The sequence below is a fragment of the Mauremys reevesii genome, linkage group 16, assembly GCF_016161935.1.
Source record: "Mauremys reevesii isolate NIE-2019 linkage group 16, ASM1616193v1, whole genome shotgun sequence".
NCBI lineage: Eukaryota > Metazoa > Chordata > Testudines > Geoemydidae > Mauremys > Mauremys reevesii.
Window position 1 is genome coordinate 2,264,809 of NC_052638.1, and position 13,209 is coordinate 2,278,017.

Consider the following 13,209-nt stretch of genomic DNA (forward strand, 5'->3'; position numbering starts at 1 on the left):
GCCCCCCACACACACACACATGTTTCTGGCTCACTTGGCCCCTGTCCTCAGGCCCATCACCACCACCTCCAGCCAGGCTCTCCCAGGCAGCTGCTGTGCTGCATAGAGCATCAACCCAGAGTGGCCAGCTTCAGTCGGCTCCCTGCCCGGGCCCAGCTGCCAGGGAGAATGGGAGGCACAGTGGGAGAAGGACAACCCCCGCCCCCAGGTAACGGGGCGGGGAGAGTACAGTGGCCCCAGGCAGGGTGCAAGGCCGGGTGCAGGGCCGGAGTGGGGGTCACTGGGCAGAGGAGACACATAGGGCATTCATGTGTCCTCCCCTTTAGATTGTAACCCCTCCCCCGCCCCAGTGGGGGGAGGCACGAGTCATCTGTGGGTGGGGATTTTAAAGTATGGTCCTCCTTTAACACTGTCGCTAGACTGTCTTTACCCTTGTGTTTTGCCCTTGTGCTATTTTTTTACACATAATAAAGTTTTATTGTTGGAAACTGAGAATCTTTTTGACTGTACAGCAAACATTACAGACTGTATAGCAGGAGGTAATAATCAACCGCTTGCAAAAGCTAACTCAAGCATTGCCCATTTTGAAGCAGGAGGCAGTAACACACCCTGGAACACTGTTTCACAAAGCGTTAGATAAACTAATGTGCCTGGCTCCACAGTGAGCTCTTCCAATAACCAGGGGCGGCTCTAGGATTTCCGCCGCCCCAAGCATGGCGGCACGCTGCGGGGGGGTGCTCTGCCAGTCGCCGGTCCCGCGGCGCCGGTGGACCTCCCGCAGGCACGTCTGCGGATGCTCCACCGGAGCCACGGGACCAGCGGCCCCTCCGCAGGCACGCCTGCGGGAGGTCCGCTGGAGCAGCCTGCCGCCCTCCCGCGGGACGCCGCCCCAAGCGCGCGCTTGGCGCGCTGGGGTCTGGAGCCGGCCCTGCCAATAACCCAGCAGACAGCCAGGCCACCTTGTTCCTCCACTGTGGTGGTAGCTCCCCGCCCCTCCCCTTTGCCTCACAACTACTGTGCATAGGCGCCGACTTATATGGGGCTCTGGGGCTTTAGCCCCATGAATAAATCCCAAGCAGGGGCTCTGCCCCACCAATATTTTTTCTCCCCTGCTTGGAGAGCCCCCCCACCGCTGCTGCCGCGGCTGCCCAGAGCCCTTTAAATCCCAGCCGCGGCCGGGAATCAGAGGGCTCTGGGCTGCCTGCTGCAGCGGGAAGCCCAGAGCCCTCTGATTCCCGGCTGCGGCTGGGATTTAAAAGGCTCTGGGCTCCCCGCGGTTGCAGGCAGCCCAGAGCCCCCTGATTCCCGGCGGCGGCTGGGATTTAAAGGGCTCTGGGCTCCCCGCCGCAGCAGACAGCCCAGAGCGCTCTGATTCCCGGCTGCGGCTGGGATTTAAAGGGCTCTGGGCTCCCCGCCGCAGCAGACAGCCCAGAGCCCTCTGATTCCCGGCTGCGGCTGGGATTTAAAAGGCTCTGGGCTCCCCGCGTTTGCAGGCAGCCCCGAGCCCGTTAAATCCAGCCCGGCCGGGAATCAGAGGGCTCTGGGCTGCCTGCTGCAGGGAAGCCCAGAGCCTCTGATTCCCGGCTGCGGCTGGGATTTAAAGGCTCTGGGCTCCCGCGGTTGCAGGCAGCCCAGAGCCCTCTGATTCCCGGCGGCTGGGATTTACAAGGCTCTGGGCTGCCTGCCGCAGCAGCCCGCCCAGAGCGCTCTGATTCCCGGCCGCGGCGGGGATTTAAAGGGCTCTGGGCTGCCCGCCGCCGCAGACAGCCCAGAGCCCTCTGATTCCCGGCTGCGGCTGGGATTTAAAGGCTCTGGGCTCCCGCGTTTGCAGGCAGCCCAGAGCCCTAATCCCAGCCGCGGCCGGGAATCAGAGGCTCTGGGCTTCCCTGCAGCAGGCAGCCCAGAGCCCTCTGATTCCCGGCGCGGCTGGGATTTAAAGGGCTCTGGGCTGCCTGCAACGCGGGAGCCCAGAGCCCTCTGATTCCCGGCTGCGGCTGGGATTTAAAGGCTCTGGGCTCCCGCGGTTGCAGGCAGCCCAGAGCCCTCTGATTCCCGCGGCTGGGATTTAAGGCTCTGGGCTGCCCGCCGCAGCAGACAGCCCAGAGCCCTCTGATTCCCAGCTGCGGCTGGGATTTAAAGGGCTCTGGGCTGCCTGCAAACGCGGGGAGCCCAGAGCCCTCTGATTCCCGGCTGCGGCTGGGATTTAAAAGGCTCTGGGCTCCCCGCGGTTGCAGGCAGCCCAGAGCCCTCTGATTCCCGGCGGCGGCTGGGATTTAAAAGGCTCTGGGCTGCCCGCCGCAGCAGACAGCCCAGAGCCCTCTGATTCCCGGCCGCGGCTGGGATTTAAAGGGCTCTGGGCTCCCCGCCGCAGCAGACAGCCCAGAGCCCTCTGATTCCCGGCTGCGGCTGGGATTTAAAAGGCTCTGCGCTCCCCGCGGTTGCAGGCAGCCCAGAGCCCTTTAAATCCCAGCAGCGGCAGGGAATCAGAGGGCTCTGGGCTGCCTGCTGCAGCGGGAAGCCCAGAGCCCTCTGATTCCCGGCCGCGGCTGGGATTTAAAAGGCTCTGCGCTCCTCGCGGTTGCAGGCAGCCCAGAGTCCTCTGACTCCCAGCCGGGGCTGGGATTTAAAGGGCTCTGGGATCCCCGCGGCTGCCAGCAGCCCAGAGCCCATTGAATCCCAGCCTCTGTCTGCTGATTGCCCCTCCCCCGACCCCGGCCCCAACTGCCCCCCAGACCCTCCACCCCCTATCTCAGCCCCACTGGTCCTTGTTCCCCAATTACCCCCGCCCGAGACCGCGGCCCCTAACTGCCCCTTGGGACCTCAGCCCCTATCTACGCCTCCCTTCTCCTTGTCCCCAACTGCCCCCTCCTGAGACCCCACCCAACTTCCCCCCCCAGGACCGCACCCCCTACCTGTCCCCTGATAAACCTTAGACTCCCATGCCTATCCAATTGCTGCCTGTCCCCTGACTGCCCCTTCGAACCTCTGCCCCATCCAACTCCCCCTGCTCCTTGTCCCTTGACTGCCCCCCGGAACTCCCTACCTCTTCACCAACCCCCAAACCGCTTACTGTGCCACTCAGACCAGCGTATCTGGCTCCATGCAGCTCCAGACAGTTGCTGCCATGCTCCCCCATGGAGCCCACAGCCCTCTCCCACCCCCAGCACCTGCCTTCCAGATTTGAACACCTCAAAATTCAGGAGTGCTCAAGCTCGGTTTGGGCAGCTTTTACTTTATTTCTCCCAAATCAGTTTCCCCTGCAAGGTGCCAACTGAAGGTGTTGGAGAACAGAGAGATCAGGTGGCCTCCTAATGCCTGGAAAAGAGACAAAGGCCGGAGGAGGGAGTGTCAGTGCCTGTGCGGACTTCTGGGAAGTGCACGGTGTGGAAGGGGATGCTGTGATGCTTTGGAACATCTCCATACAAAGCCAGTCAGGACTCTGGGGGAGCCTCCTCTCTCGGAGCATACTGTCTCCAGGGCAAGAAGCTTACACCTTCCTGGGTCTGACCTCGGAGCATTCAGCATGCCCTTCCACACCATGCACTTTCCACAGCGAGTCTGCCCAGGCGGGTCCTGGGGCAACCAGAGGTCGCTGCACCCCAACTCTGCAGTCAGATGTGACTCTCAGCCAGACAGTAAAACAGAAGGTTTATTAGATGACGGGAACACAGTTTAAACAGAGCTTGTTGGTACAGAAAACAGAACCCCTCTGGGGTCCATCTGGGGGTGGGGGGCCCAGAACCAAGTTCTGGGTCTCTCCCAATTTCCCCAGCCAGCTCCAAACTGACACTCCCTCCTCTGGCCTCTGTGTCTCTTCTGGACAAGGAGGCCACCTGATCTCTTTGTCCCCAACACCTTCAGTTGGCATCTTGCAGGGGAAACTGAGGCACCCACACAGTATTCAGAGAAAATATTAAGAACATTCCCACTTCATCACAACAGATGCAACAAAATATAATACTGTATATTGAAGTAGGCAAGTGCTGCTTCTGACTTTCCACTTTTAATTGACCCTTGTAATCTTGTGGCACTGACGCGTTGTAGCTTCATTTTATATCGGCTTACAGGGCGGGAGCGGGGGGGCACCACCATTTTGGGCCCCACCAAAAATTATACAAACCTGCCGCCTATGCTACTGTGCAGGACACAACACAGAGGCCTTTCTGAGATCCTATTAACTGAGCAAATATCACCAGTGACCCTTCAAGCTACCACAAGCATATTCAGCCTGTACCTGAGGAGCCCACAGGCGAATCTTTCCTTGGCACTGTTGAGTGGGCCAGTGCAGGGCTTCATGAACAAGGGCTACTCTGGGTTCCCACCAATGGCATTTCATCATTGCTAGTCTGAATGTGCCAGCTGGGGAAGAATGTTGCTGCTTGCAGCTTATAGCAGGAGGTAATAATCAACCTCTTGCAAAAGCTAACTCAAGCATTGCCCATTTTGAAGCAGGAGGCAGTAACACACCCTGGAACACTGTTTCACAAAGCGTTAGATAAACTAATGTGCCTGGCTCCACAGTGAGCTCTTCCAATAACCAGGGGCGGCTCTAGGATTTCCGCCGCCCCAAGCATGGCGGCACGCCGCGGGGGGGTGCTCTGCCAGTCGCCGGTCCCGCGGCGCCGGTGGACCTCCCGCAGGCACGTCTGCGGATGCTCCACCGGAGCCGCGGGTGCAAGGATCATGTACCTAAAGGATCATGTACCTAAAAGGTGCAAGGATCATGTACCTGCCACAAGCCATATCCATGAAGCATCACTGGTGAGCACCAGCGCTTAGACTACCATGGAAAAGTCTCCCTTTCTGTTGATGTACTCTGGGGCAAGGTGGCATGGTGCCAGAATAAGGAGCTATGTACCATCTATTGTCCCACTGCAATTCAGTAATCTACTGCTGCAAAGCCAGCCACTATTTCCTGCACATTACTTAGAGTCACAAACCTGCGCAGCAAGAGGCAATTAGTTGGTTTACACATTTGGCTGACGATGGCCCTGTTGTATTAATTTAGGTGGAATATATGGGCCACAGCAGTCACTGTCCAACCCAGTCACTGTCCAACATTAAAAGAGGTTTGGTAAACAGAGACCTCAGCCACCCTAGCAGCACTTCTGTGCGGGGAAAGGAAATTCTGCGTGCATGTTAATTTCTGAACAATTCTGCATTGCGCAGTAGTGCAGAACTCCCCAGGAGTAGAGGTTTTAGAAGGAACCTCCTGCCCCCGGTTTGACAGGCTCTGAGATGGTATTAAATAATGGTCTCCTTGATGAAAAGAAGCCAGTTGCGATGAGTTGGAGCTGCTGTTAAAGTCCCATCCCATTTCATCCCAGGTGGTGGGTAGGATGCAGCAGGAGCCAGTAGGGGTGTCAGTGTCATCTGGAGTCCTCTCTCTGGCTTGATCTGGTCAAGACATCCCTCAAGATTAGGACAAAGAGAGTCTGGGGTCCCAGAAACAGTGGGGGTGGCAGCCATAATGGCGAAACTCACTCCAATAGCCTCTATCTGTTCTTTCTGTTCCAGCCCCACCCCCACCCCCCAAGGCTGCCTTTAAAGATCCACAAAGGGAATTGCAGCTGGAATAGCCCATTCCCTCATTATTTTGTCCACCAATGAGACCTAATATCTGACATACCAATTTTGGCTTGTGAACTTATGGCTCCACATCATGTTTTTAACATGCATCATTTCAACAGTCCTTGAATTATATCGTTGTGTCCGGTTTGGTTTAGGCTAATCCCATTTCTCTGGCTGGTTTTCTTGCACCTGTTTATAACATTCTTTACTGAAAATAACTTGACCTACTTTCCATGGTAAATTCCTTAACAGGCAAACGTTACAGACCATTTGTTCCAACTTCCCTCACTGTGGATTTTCCAATTCCAAACTGATGGTCCAGCAACAATCCAGAATCCCAAGCTTCCAGAGTGTCATTGCTACTCACTTCTCTGCTGGCAACGCAGCTCTGATTTTGGTGTCCCTGTGCCAGAGAGCTGGCAGATCCAGGAATATGCTCTTTTGCATCCAAAAGTTCTGCAGCCACAGGCATCTCTAACCTGCATTATAATGCAATGGCACCAAGAAGTGCTCATTTGTCAGGAGCAGCAATCCACGGTGTGGAGCTGCTCTGCGAATGCTTGCAACAACCTGGCATTTTTTTGTTGCTATGTCCATCAGCTTTCAGTTATTTTGCTTTAACATCACTGTATCTTCCTCCTCTGTTGTGTAGTAGTCATTTAGGATCTACAAATACAGTAGAATCGTGAATCCTATGTTAGCATTACTCATGTGAATTGCGCTGAGCTGTATAGGGTCCATGCTTTTGCCAGAGCGATGGCAGAAACTGAAAAGCTGTGTGCAGGATGGTGGGAGTTTTTAAAAAATGGTGCAAAAATTATGGGATAGAATAAGCATTATTGGACGGAGAGAGTGGCCTGGTGAGAACTTGACCTCCTACTTCACAAAACTCTCTGAGTGAATGAGTGGTGTCCCACAAAGCACTGCAAAAATATCCCACAAGGCCCTGAGCCAGACTGAAGCCTGTGCTACACTGGGATGCCTATCTGTGATGAAATGCGTTTTACGCTGATGCAAAGACTCGTGGTGAGGATGCACAGCATTGCTGCAAGGAGCCAAGTGTGCAGGCACCCAAGTGACATGACATGGATTGACTGAATGTTGTAGTGCAGCCATTGCCTTTAACACAAGAAGCAACTTCACTGGTGAAGGCTGGGTTTGGAGAGGATTAATCGGCCTTATTGATACTATATCTGGGTACATACATCAGCATTTTAAATAATAATCAGCTGGTCCCATGGAGCAATGGATCTCCAGGAGTACATATCAGTAATGAGGTCGGACCCCTTCGATCCATCCCTGAGTGCTAGTGGAGTCTGTCTCCTAATGATGCTTATCCGCATGGCCTTCCAACAGCTGCCCCCCCTCCCCACTGCACAGAACCTGGCCAGTTAGCCCACAGGAGTATTGACTTTCAGGCTGTTCTCCAATACACTCCAATAGCTATACTGTTTATAACCTAGCAGGGCCTCAGAATCCAACATCTGGCCTCCTACTGGGAATGATTAACTACCTATCTCAGACATGTCCTGGGCTCTGCCAGCCGTATATAGGCCTGCTCCTGAAAGCCCTGAAACATGTGCTCAAGTCCACCCCTTTTCAGGACAGCAACTAAGCACAAGATCATAGCCCATAAGTGCTTAAAGAGTGTCCTGAAAAGGGGTGATTCCCTCAGCTGGGAACCACAGTTCCCCAGGGAGGGTAATGGACAGGATCTCAGCAGACAGCAGCAGTGTGTGTGTTGCACAGAGAATGACTGGGTTTTGTTTCTTTGTTTGTAATAATTTGCTCATTACATCTTTGTGTGGCTGTATCGTACGGCACATGCAAACAAGGCCGCGCGCGGCAGCTCAGTGCTTGGTCACCTATGGAAGCTGCTACTGTAGCTGGGATTCACTTTTGCACTCACCTGTAGCACTTCACAACTGGGGCCTCTGGGTGACTCAGCAGACTGGCTCTTACGCCGGCAGCAGCAGCAATTCAGTGGCTGTTCCAAGCATTTACTCATGGCTGTGAGGGTCCCTGAGCTTGCTTGTTCCCGGCCTTGCTTCTGCCTCAGCCTTAGCCCTGCCTCGCCTCACTCCAGGTAACCCAGGCCTGAGCCTCAGCTTTGATTCCTCACTTCCAGCTTTGGCTCTGACCCTTGGCTCCGGTTCCTGGCTATGTGCTTTGACCACTGAACATGAACTTCTGCACTCTCAGCCGTGGTCCCTTTAAAAGGGATGAGCTCGGGTCAGGAAGGCAGCATTGCTCCCTGCTGGCAACTGGGTTCCTGGTGCAGCCAGTAAGGCACGTTTATTGGGTCTGTAGGAGCAATCTCTTTCTTATGCACTAGCTACAGCAAGCACAAGAGCCGGGTCTAGCAAGTTTCCTTTCTGCTGTATTTTCACTGAGTGGAGAGCTGCCTGGTATTCAGCCTACTTCTCGGCAGGGCTAAGCAACAGAACTGTGGCCAACGCGGCACTTCCGAAAGATGCTTGTAGCTGGGCACCCAAACATGGACGTAGTTGCGTGAACTCTAAGGCTTCCAAGTTCGACCCCTTGGGCCTGGGATTACAGTGTTGCTAGTGCCAAGTGTTCAAAATCACGAGTCCCATCCCCAAACTAACAGGATTGGTTTACAAACCCTGAGATTTTTGGAAATGATTAATTTGAGGTTGCCTGTCCATGCTCCTAAGTGAGGTGGGAGCTTTGGAAAATCTCATCCACTGTTTGTGGATGGAACTTTCCCATTACCATCTCTCATGTCAGGAGTGGGGTCCTTTTGGGCTGTTCGCTCACTTGCTTTCCAAGCAGTCAGTCCAGACATGCTACCAGCTGGCCAGTGCTCAGTGTGGATCTAGAGATGTGCAGGGACCGCTATTGACAGGCTGAAATTTCATTTGTTAAGAACAAACCTGCAGGACTGGGACAACTTCTTCAAATGCCCTTTGACAGCTGCCAAGCCACTCCAGATCCAGTGCGCTCTGGAGGTCAGAAGTTGATACCTGTGCTTGTATAGTGTTGTCTCTTCACCCACAAATAGGCTACTGAAGTCAGCGGTGTTACCAGTGCATTAAGGTGCTACCCAACGTGAGTAAAGGGATCAGAATCTGGCCCTATGTTTTTGGCCTGGCCTGAGAGCGCATTTGAACCAGCCCACTTCAAGCCTTGCCCACATCTTTCACCCCTCAGTACCCACTAGCAAGGGTCTGTTCAGTGGTGCAGGAGAATCTTTGCAGCAGCCGCCCTCTGCCACCCTCCCTCCTGGCACAGGGCATCCTTGTGTCTCATTGATTATCTGCTGCTACTGGATCTGTCTTCAGGGGCCATTGGTAACTGGCGCAGGGGTGGCAGGTTTGTAGAAATTTTGGTGGTGCCCAGAACACCCAGAGCCTGCGCCCCCCCAAACTTCACCCCCCACCTGCCTAAGACTCTGAGAGGGAGTTTGGGTGTGGGGAGGAGGTCTGGGGTGCAGGCCCTGCATGGGGACAGGGGATTGGGGTGCAGGATGGGTGCAGGGTGCAGGATCTGAGAGGGAGTTTGGGTGCAGAAGGGGTGAGAGGTTGGGCTCTGGGAGGGAGTTTGGATGGGGAGGGTCTGGGGTGCAGGCTCTGGGGCAGGAGAGGGTGTGTGGGAAAGGGGTGGGGTGCAGGCTCTGGGACAGAGTTTGGGTGCTGGGTGCAGGCTCTGAGCTGGAGCAAGGGGCGAGGGTGCAGGAGGGGGTGAGGGGTGCAGGCTCTAGAAGGGAGTTTGGGGGCGGGGTGTGTGGGAAAAGGGTGGGGGTGCAGGCTCTGGGAGGGGGTGGGCAGGTGCAGCGCTTACCTAGGGCTCCTAGGCAGAGCGGGCTGGGGGGGGCTCCGTCTGCTTCTACCCCCAGGCACTGCCCCCGCAGCTTCCTATTGGCTGCAGGGGCGCTTGCAGCAGGACACAGACCCACCCCGCCCAGAGGCTGCAGGAAGGGGCTGGCAGCCACGTGGAGCGAGCAGGCAGGAAGCTGCACTGCCAGTGGTGGGTGGGGGCCCCGGGCCGTTTTAAATCACCTGGAGGATGTGCGGGGGGAGTGCCTGGGAGAAGAAGGTGGGGCCGAGGGAGAGACCAGGCCTCAAACAGTGCTGGAGCTGGGCCCCGAGCCAGTAATATTCCTGGTGCCCAGGCACCACAGGCCCATCGAACTTGCCGCCCATGAACTGGCATACAACAGAGCAGCCCAAAGTCTGCTCCAATTTATACTGGAAACTGACCCAGCGTCCAGAAGCTCCGAAACTGGAGCGGCACTGGCATGACTTAAAATCAATCTTTGCCCAACCCCCCAGGACTTGCACCTGCTGCTCCTTGACTCATCTGGTGAATCCTGCCCCCTAGTGTTTAAAGAAGTTTAAAATGACATTAAGCTACATCAGAAGGTGCTATAGCTCATAGAGAGGGGCTGATCTCTCTAGAGAGTTTGGGTACGTCCATACTACCCGCCCGGGTTGGCGGGTAGCGATCGACTTCTCGGAGTTCGATATATCAAATTCCGAACGTGCTCCCGTCGACTCCAGAACTCCACCACCGCAAACGGCAGTGGCGGAGTCGACGGGGGAGCTGCGGACGTCGATCTTGCGCCGTGAGGACGGGTAAGTAATTCGAACTAAGGTACTTCGAGTTCAGCTACGCTATTCGCGTAGCTGAACTTGTGTACCTTAGTTCTAAACCCCCCCCTAGTGTAGACCAGGCCTTTGTTAAATTAGCTTTTCCTCCTGCATTATTTCTTACCACACTCTTTTATTTAAAAAAAACAACAACAAATGAGTGATGCGATCTGCCCTGTCCCTTTTTTCTTGAGGGCCAGAGCAAGAAGAGCCACAGACAGTTTCCTGCATGGAAAGAAAAGCCACTAGATTCCGCCCAATGCATAGATGGCTGTAAAAGAGGAAACAGATTTGCAGAATTGCATAAGCCTAAACTTTCGTCAGGGAGGAGGGGCCAAACTGAGAGAGAGACAAGCAGAGGGACTTTCTTGAAAGTTTACTATGATACTCGGTAGGTCTCTCGGACAAGAGAAGGGATCAAGGACAGAAATAGCTTGGCAGGAGATCAGGTAAGTTTGGCTGGTTGTTTGCTTGCTAAAGAGAGGAAGGAGCTTTGAGCTGGGAAGTGCCAGGCTGATCTCTGAGGGGAAGAGAAACTGGTTACAATTTTAAAATGCTTCTGTTGAACCTCTGCCCTGACTGAGACACAAAGCATGGAGTTATGAGAGCCAGGCAGGCTCCGGGATGGGCTACAGCTGCTTCCAGCCAGCTCTCTCTTTCCTGCACAGCTTTGGAGGAGTCGTCTTCTGGCTGTAACCCCTTTGCTAGAATCAAAAGTGAAAGAGAAGGCAGATGGGCAACAGAAGGGAAAGCAGCCAGAAAGGCTGCCTGGGATTCTGGTGAGCCAGTCCCTGTGGGTGGGCTCCTAACATGCACATACTGGCTCAGAAAAGGCGTGGCTAAGCAGAGGCATACTGTGCCCTCAGAGGGCCAGCGGGGAGCAAGGCATTACTCAGTTGTGACCGTATGGCCTGCTCGTGACAGGCTTCACAGGGAATTCTCCTCACTCAGTGTCTGGGAGGAAGGGTGGGCCGGGTGGCAGCAAAGCAGGCCCTCTGATAAAAGGACACATGTGGTCTATTCGTTTTGATGATGGGCCAGTCCCTGAGGTCCTTATTCTCTACTGACTCGGGCTAAACACCCACTGACTCCACGGTGAGTTTCACCTGAGTAAGGGCTGAATTACAAAAATGAGTGGGGAGCTCAGAGTGGGGCAAATCAGACCAGACTTTCAGCTAGTGTAAATCAGTGTAATTTCATTGAAAACAATGATGATTTACACCAGCTGAGGATCTGGCCCCTGGAGACTATTACTGCTTTGAACAATGAAAGATAAAGTCATCCTGTAGCAAGTCACACCGCAAGCAGGGTGTGCAGCCTCATGGAGGGAATGTCCAAGGCACAGCAAATGTGTTTGTCTTGAGACTGTAACTCAGTAACCTTGACACTGCATTGGTGTAGCATAGCGTCAGCTACAGAGTACAATAAATTCATGTGTCAATTAATAGCCTTCCTCTGCAGAGCATATTTCCCAGCAGCAGCGCAAACCATGGTGAGACATGATAGAATATAGCACATGATATCTAAAACGCAACTGTGTGAAGACGTATGGTAAATAGAGTAAAGTGCTCTGTTATAAGAATAAGGGAGGGAGAGAGAGATATAAAACACACATGCTAAGCAGAGGTTTCTCAGAGTCTGTCTGGAAAAGTCTATGAGGAATGGGCAGATTGGTCTGGGAAAACATAAATATCAGAAGCCCTTTTACCTCATCTTATCTCTGGGGCCTGATTTTTAGAATTGCTGGCAAAAAGTGTGTGTGTGTGTGTGTGTGTGTGTGTGTGTGTGTGTGTGTGTGTGTGTGTGTGTGTGTGAGAGAGAGAGAGAGAGAGAGAGAGAGAGAGAGAGACATGTAGATGTGCCAATGTGGTAACTGCACAGTATGCCCAATCTTGGCCCTTGTCCAGTTCTTCAGCTAAGGTTTTGAAATATTTGGACACATTTTGGCCCTTGCAGTTCCTGCCTTGGTTGGTGCACAGGGCTTCCACTACCAGCCTCAGAAGGGTTGGGTGGCTCAGACTAAATCGGCAGAAGAAGCTGACTGCTTAAGTGCTCATCCAAAATGAACCCCAACTGCAAACCTGGGGTGGAAGCCTGCACAAGCCCATGGCACCCTTAGGACTTAAGTTGGACTTAAGCAGAACACTGGGGCTCATGCTAGTCCTCTGCATAGGCCTGAATTTCAGCTCCCTGAGAGGTTCATCTGTCACTAGTCAGTGAGGCACAGGTACAGGGAGGCTGTCTCACATGGCAGGGATTGCAGAGAAGAAGGCTCTTGCACCTAAAGGTAGGAAGGGACTGAGAGGGGATTCATCTAATATAAATTCTATCACTTCAAAATAAAAGCATTAAGGAAAGTAACATCCTCTTCCCATGCCAAAGGGGTGGGGGATTCGTCATCACTGGCCATTTTAAAATCAAGGTTGGATGGATGCTCTAGCTCAAACAGCAGTTATTAGGGGGTGGTCATAATGGTCCCTTCTGGTTTTGAGAGCTAGGAATCCCCCAGGCCAGGGAGTGCCATGTTACTGATGGATGAATCCCATTCCTTTCAGATATGGAGGTAGTGGAGAAGGTCCTGAGTGTGGCCCGCATCATCTACGCCCAGTGCGAACAAGTGAAGTGCTGTAAGCACCAGTGCCGCCGTCTTGTGTACCGTGTTCACATCCTGCTGAGGCCTGTGGAGGTCCTCAGGGCACAGCCTCCAAAACAAATCTCCTCCCAGGTAGAAGAGACGCTGCAGCAGCTGCTGGAGACCTTGGAGAAGGCCCAGGAGCTGATGAAGAAGTACAGCCAGACGAACTGGCTGCAGAAGTTCCTGAAAGCCAGCAATGTCATGGAGGGGTTTGCACGGGTGAACGAGCGCCTTGGGGATGCCGCTCAAGGGCTCTCGCTCCTGCTGCAGGCTGAGCATAAACAGTCCTTCCTCGAGACCTTTCAGCGAGACACCTGCAGCAGGGAGGACAGCCAGGACACCAAGGATGACAAAGCCCTCTGGGAGGAGCTGCTCACAAGTGAATAGGCA

At 54.1% G+C, this 13,209-nt stretch overlaps 1 protein-coding gene across 1 annotated transcript in view; it reads left to right on the forward strand.

Annotated features, from left to right (window-relative positions):
* The first annotated feature begins 10,516 nt into the window (after nt 1-10,516).
* MLKL (mixed lineage kinase domain like pseudokinase) overlaps nt 10,517-13,209 on the forward strand; it is a 41,270-nt gene continuing 38,577 nt past the window's right edge. The window contains exons 1-2 of the mRNA XM_039502796.1: nt 10,517-10,633; nt 12,740-13,198. Of these exons, the coding sequence (XP_039358730.1) occupies nt 12,742-13,198 (457 nt within the window). The 5' untranslated portion in view covers nt 10,517-10,633; nt 12,740-12,741. The remainder of the gene's footprint in view (nt 10,634-12,739; nt 13,199-13,209) is intronic.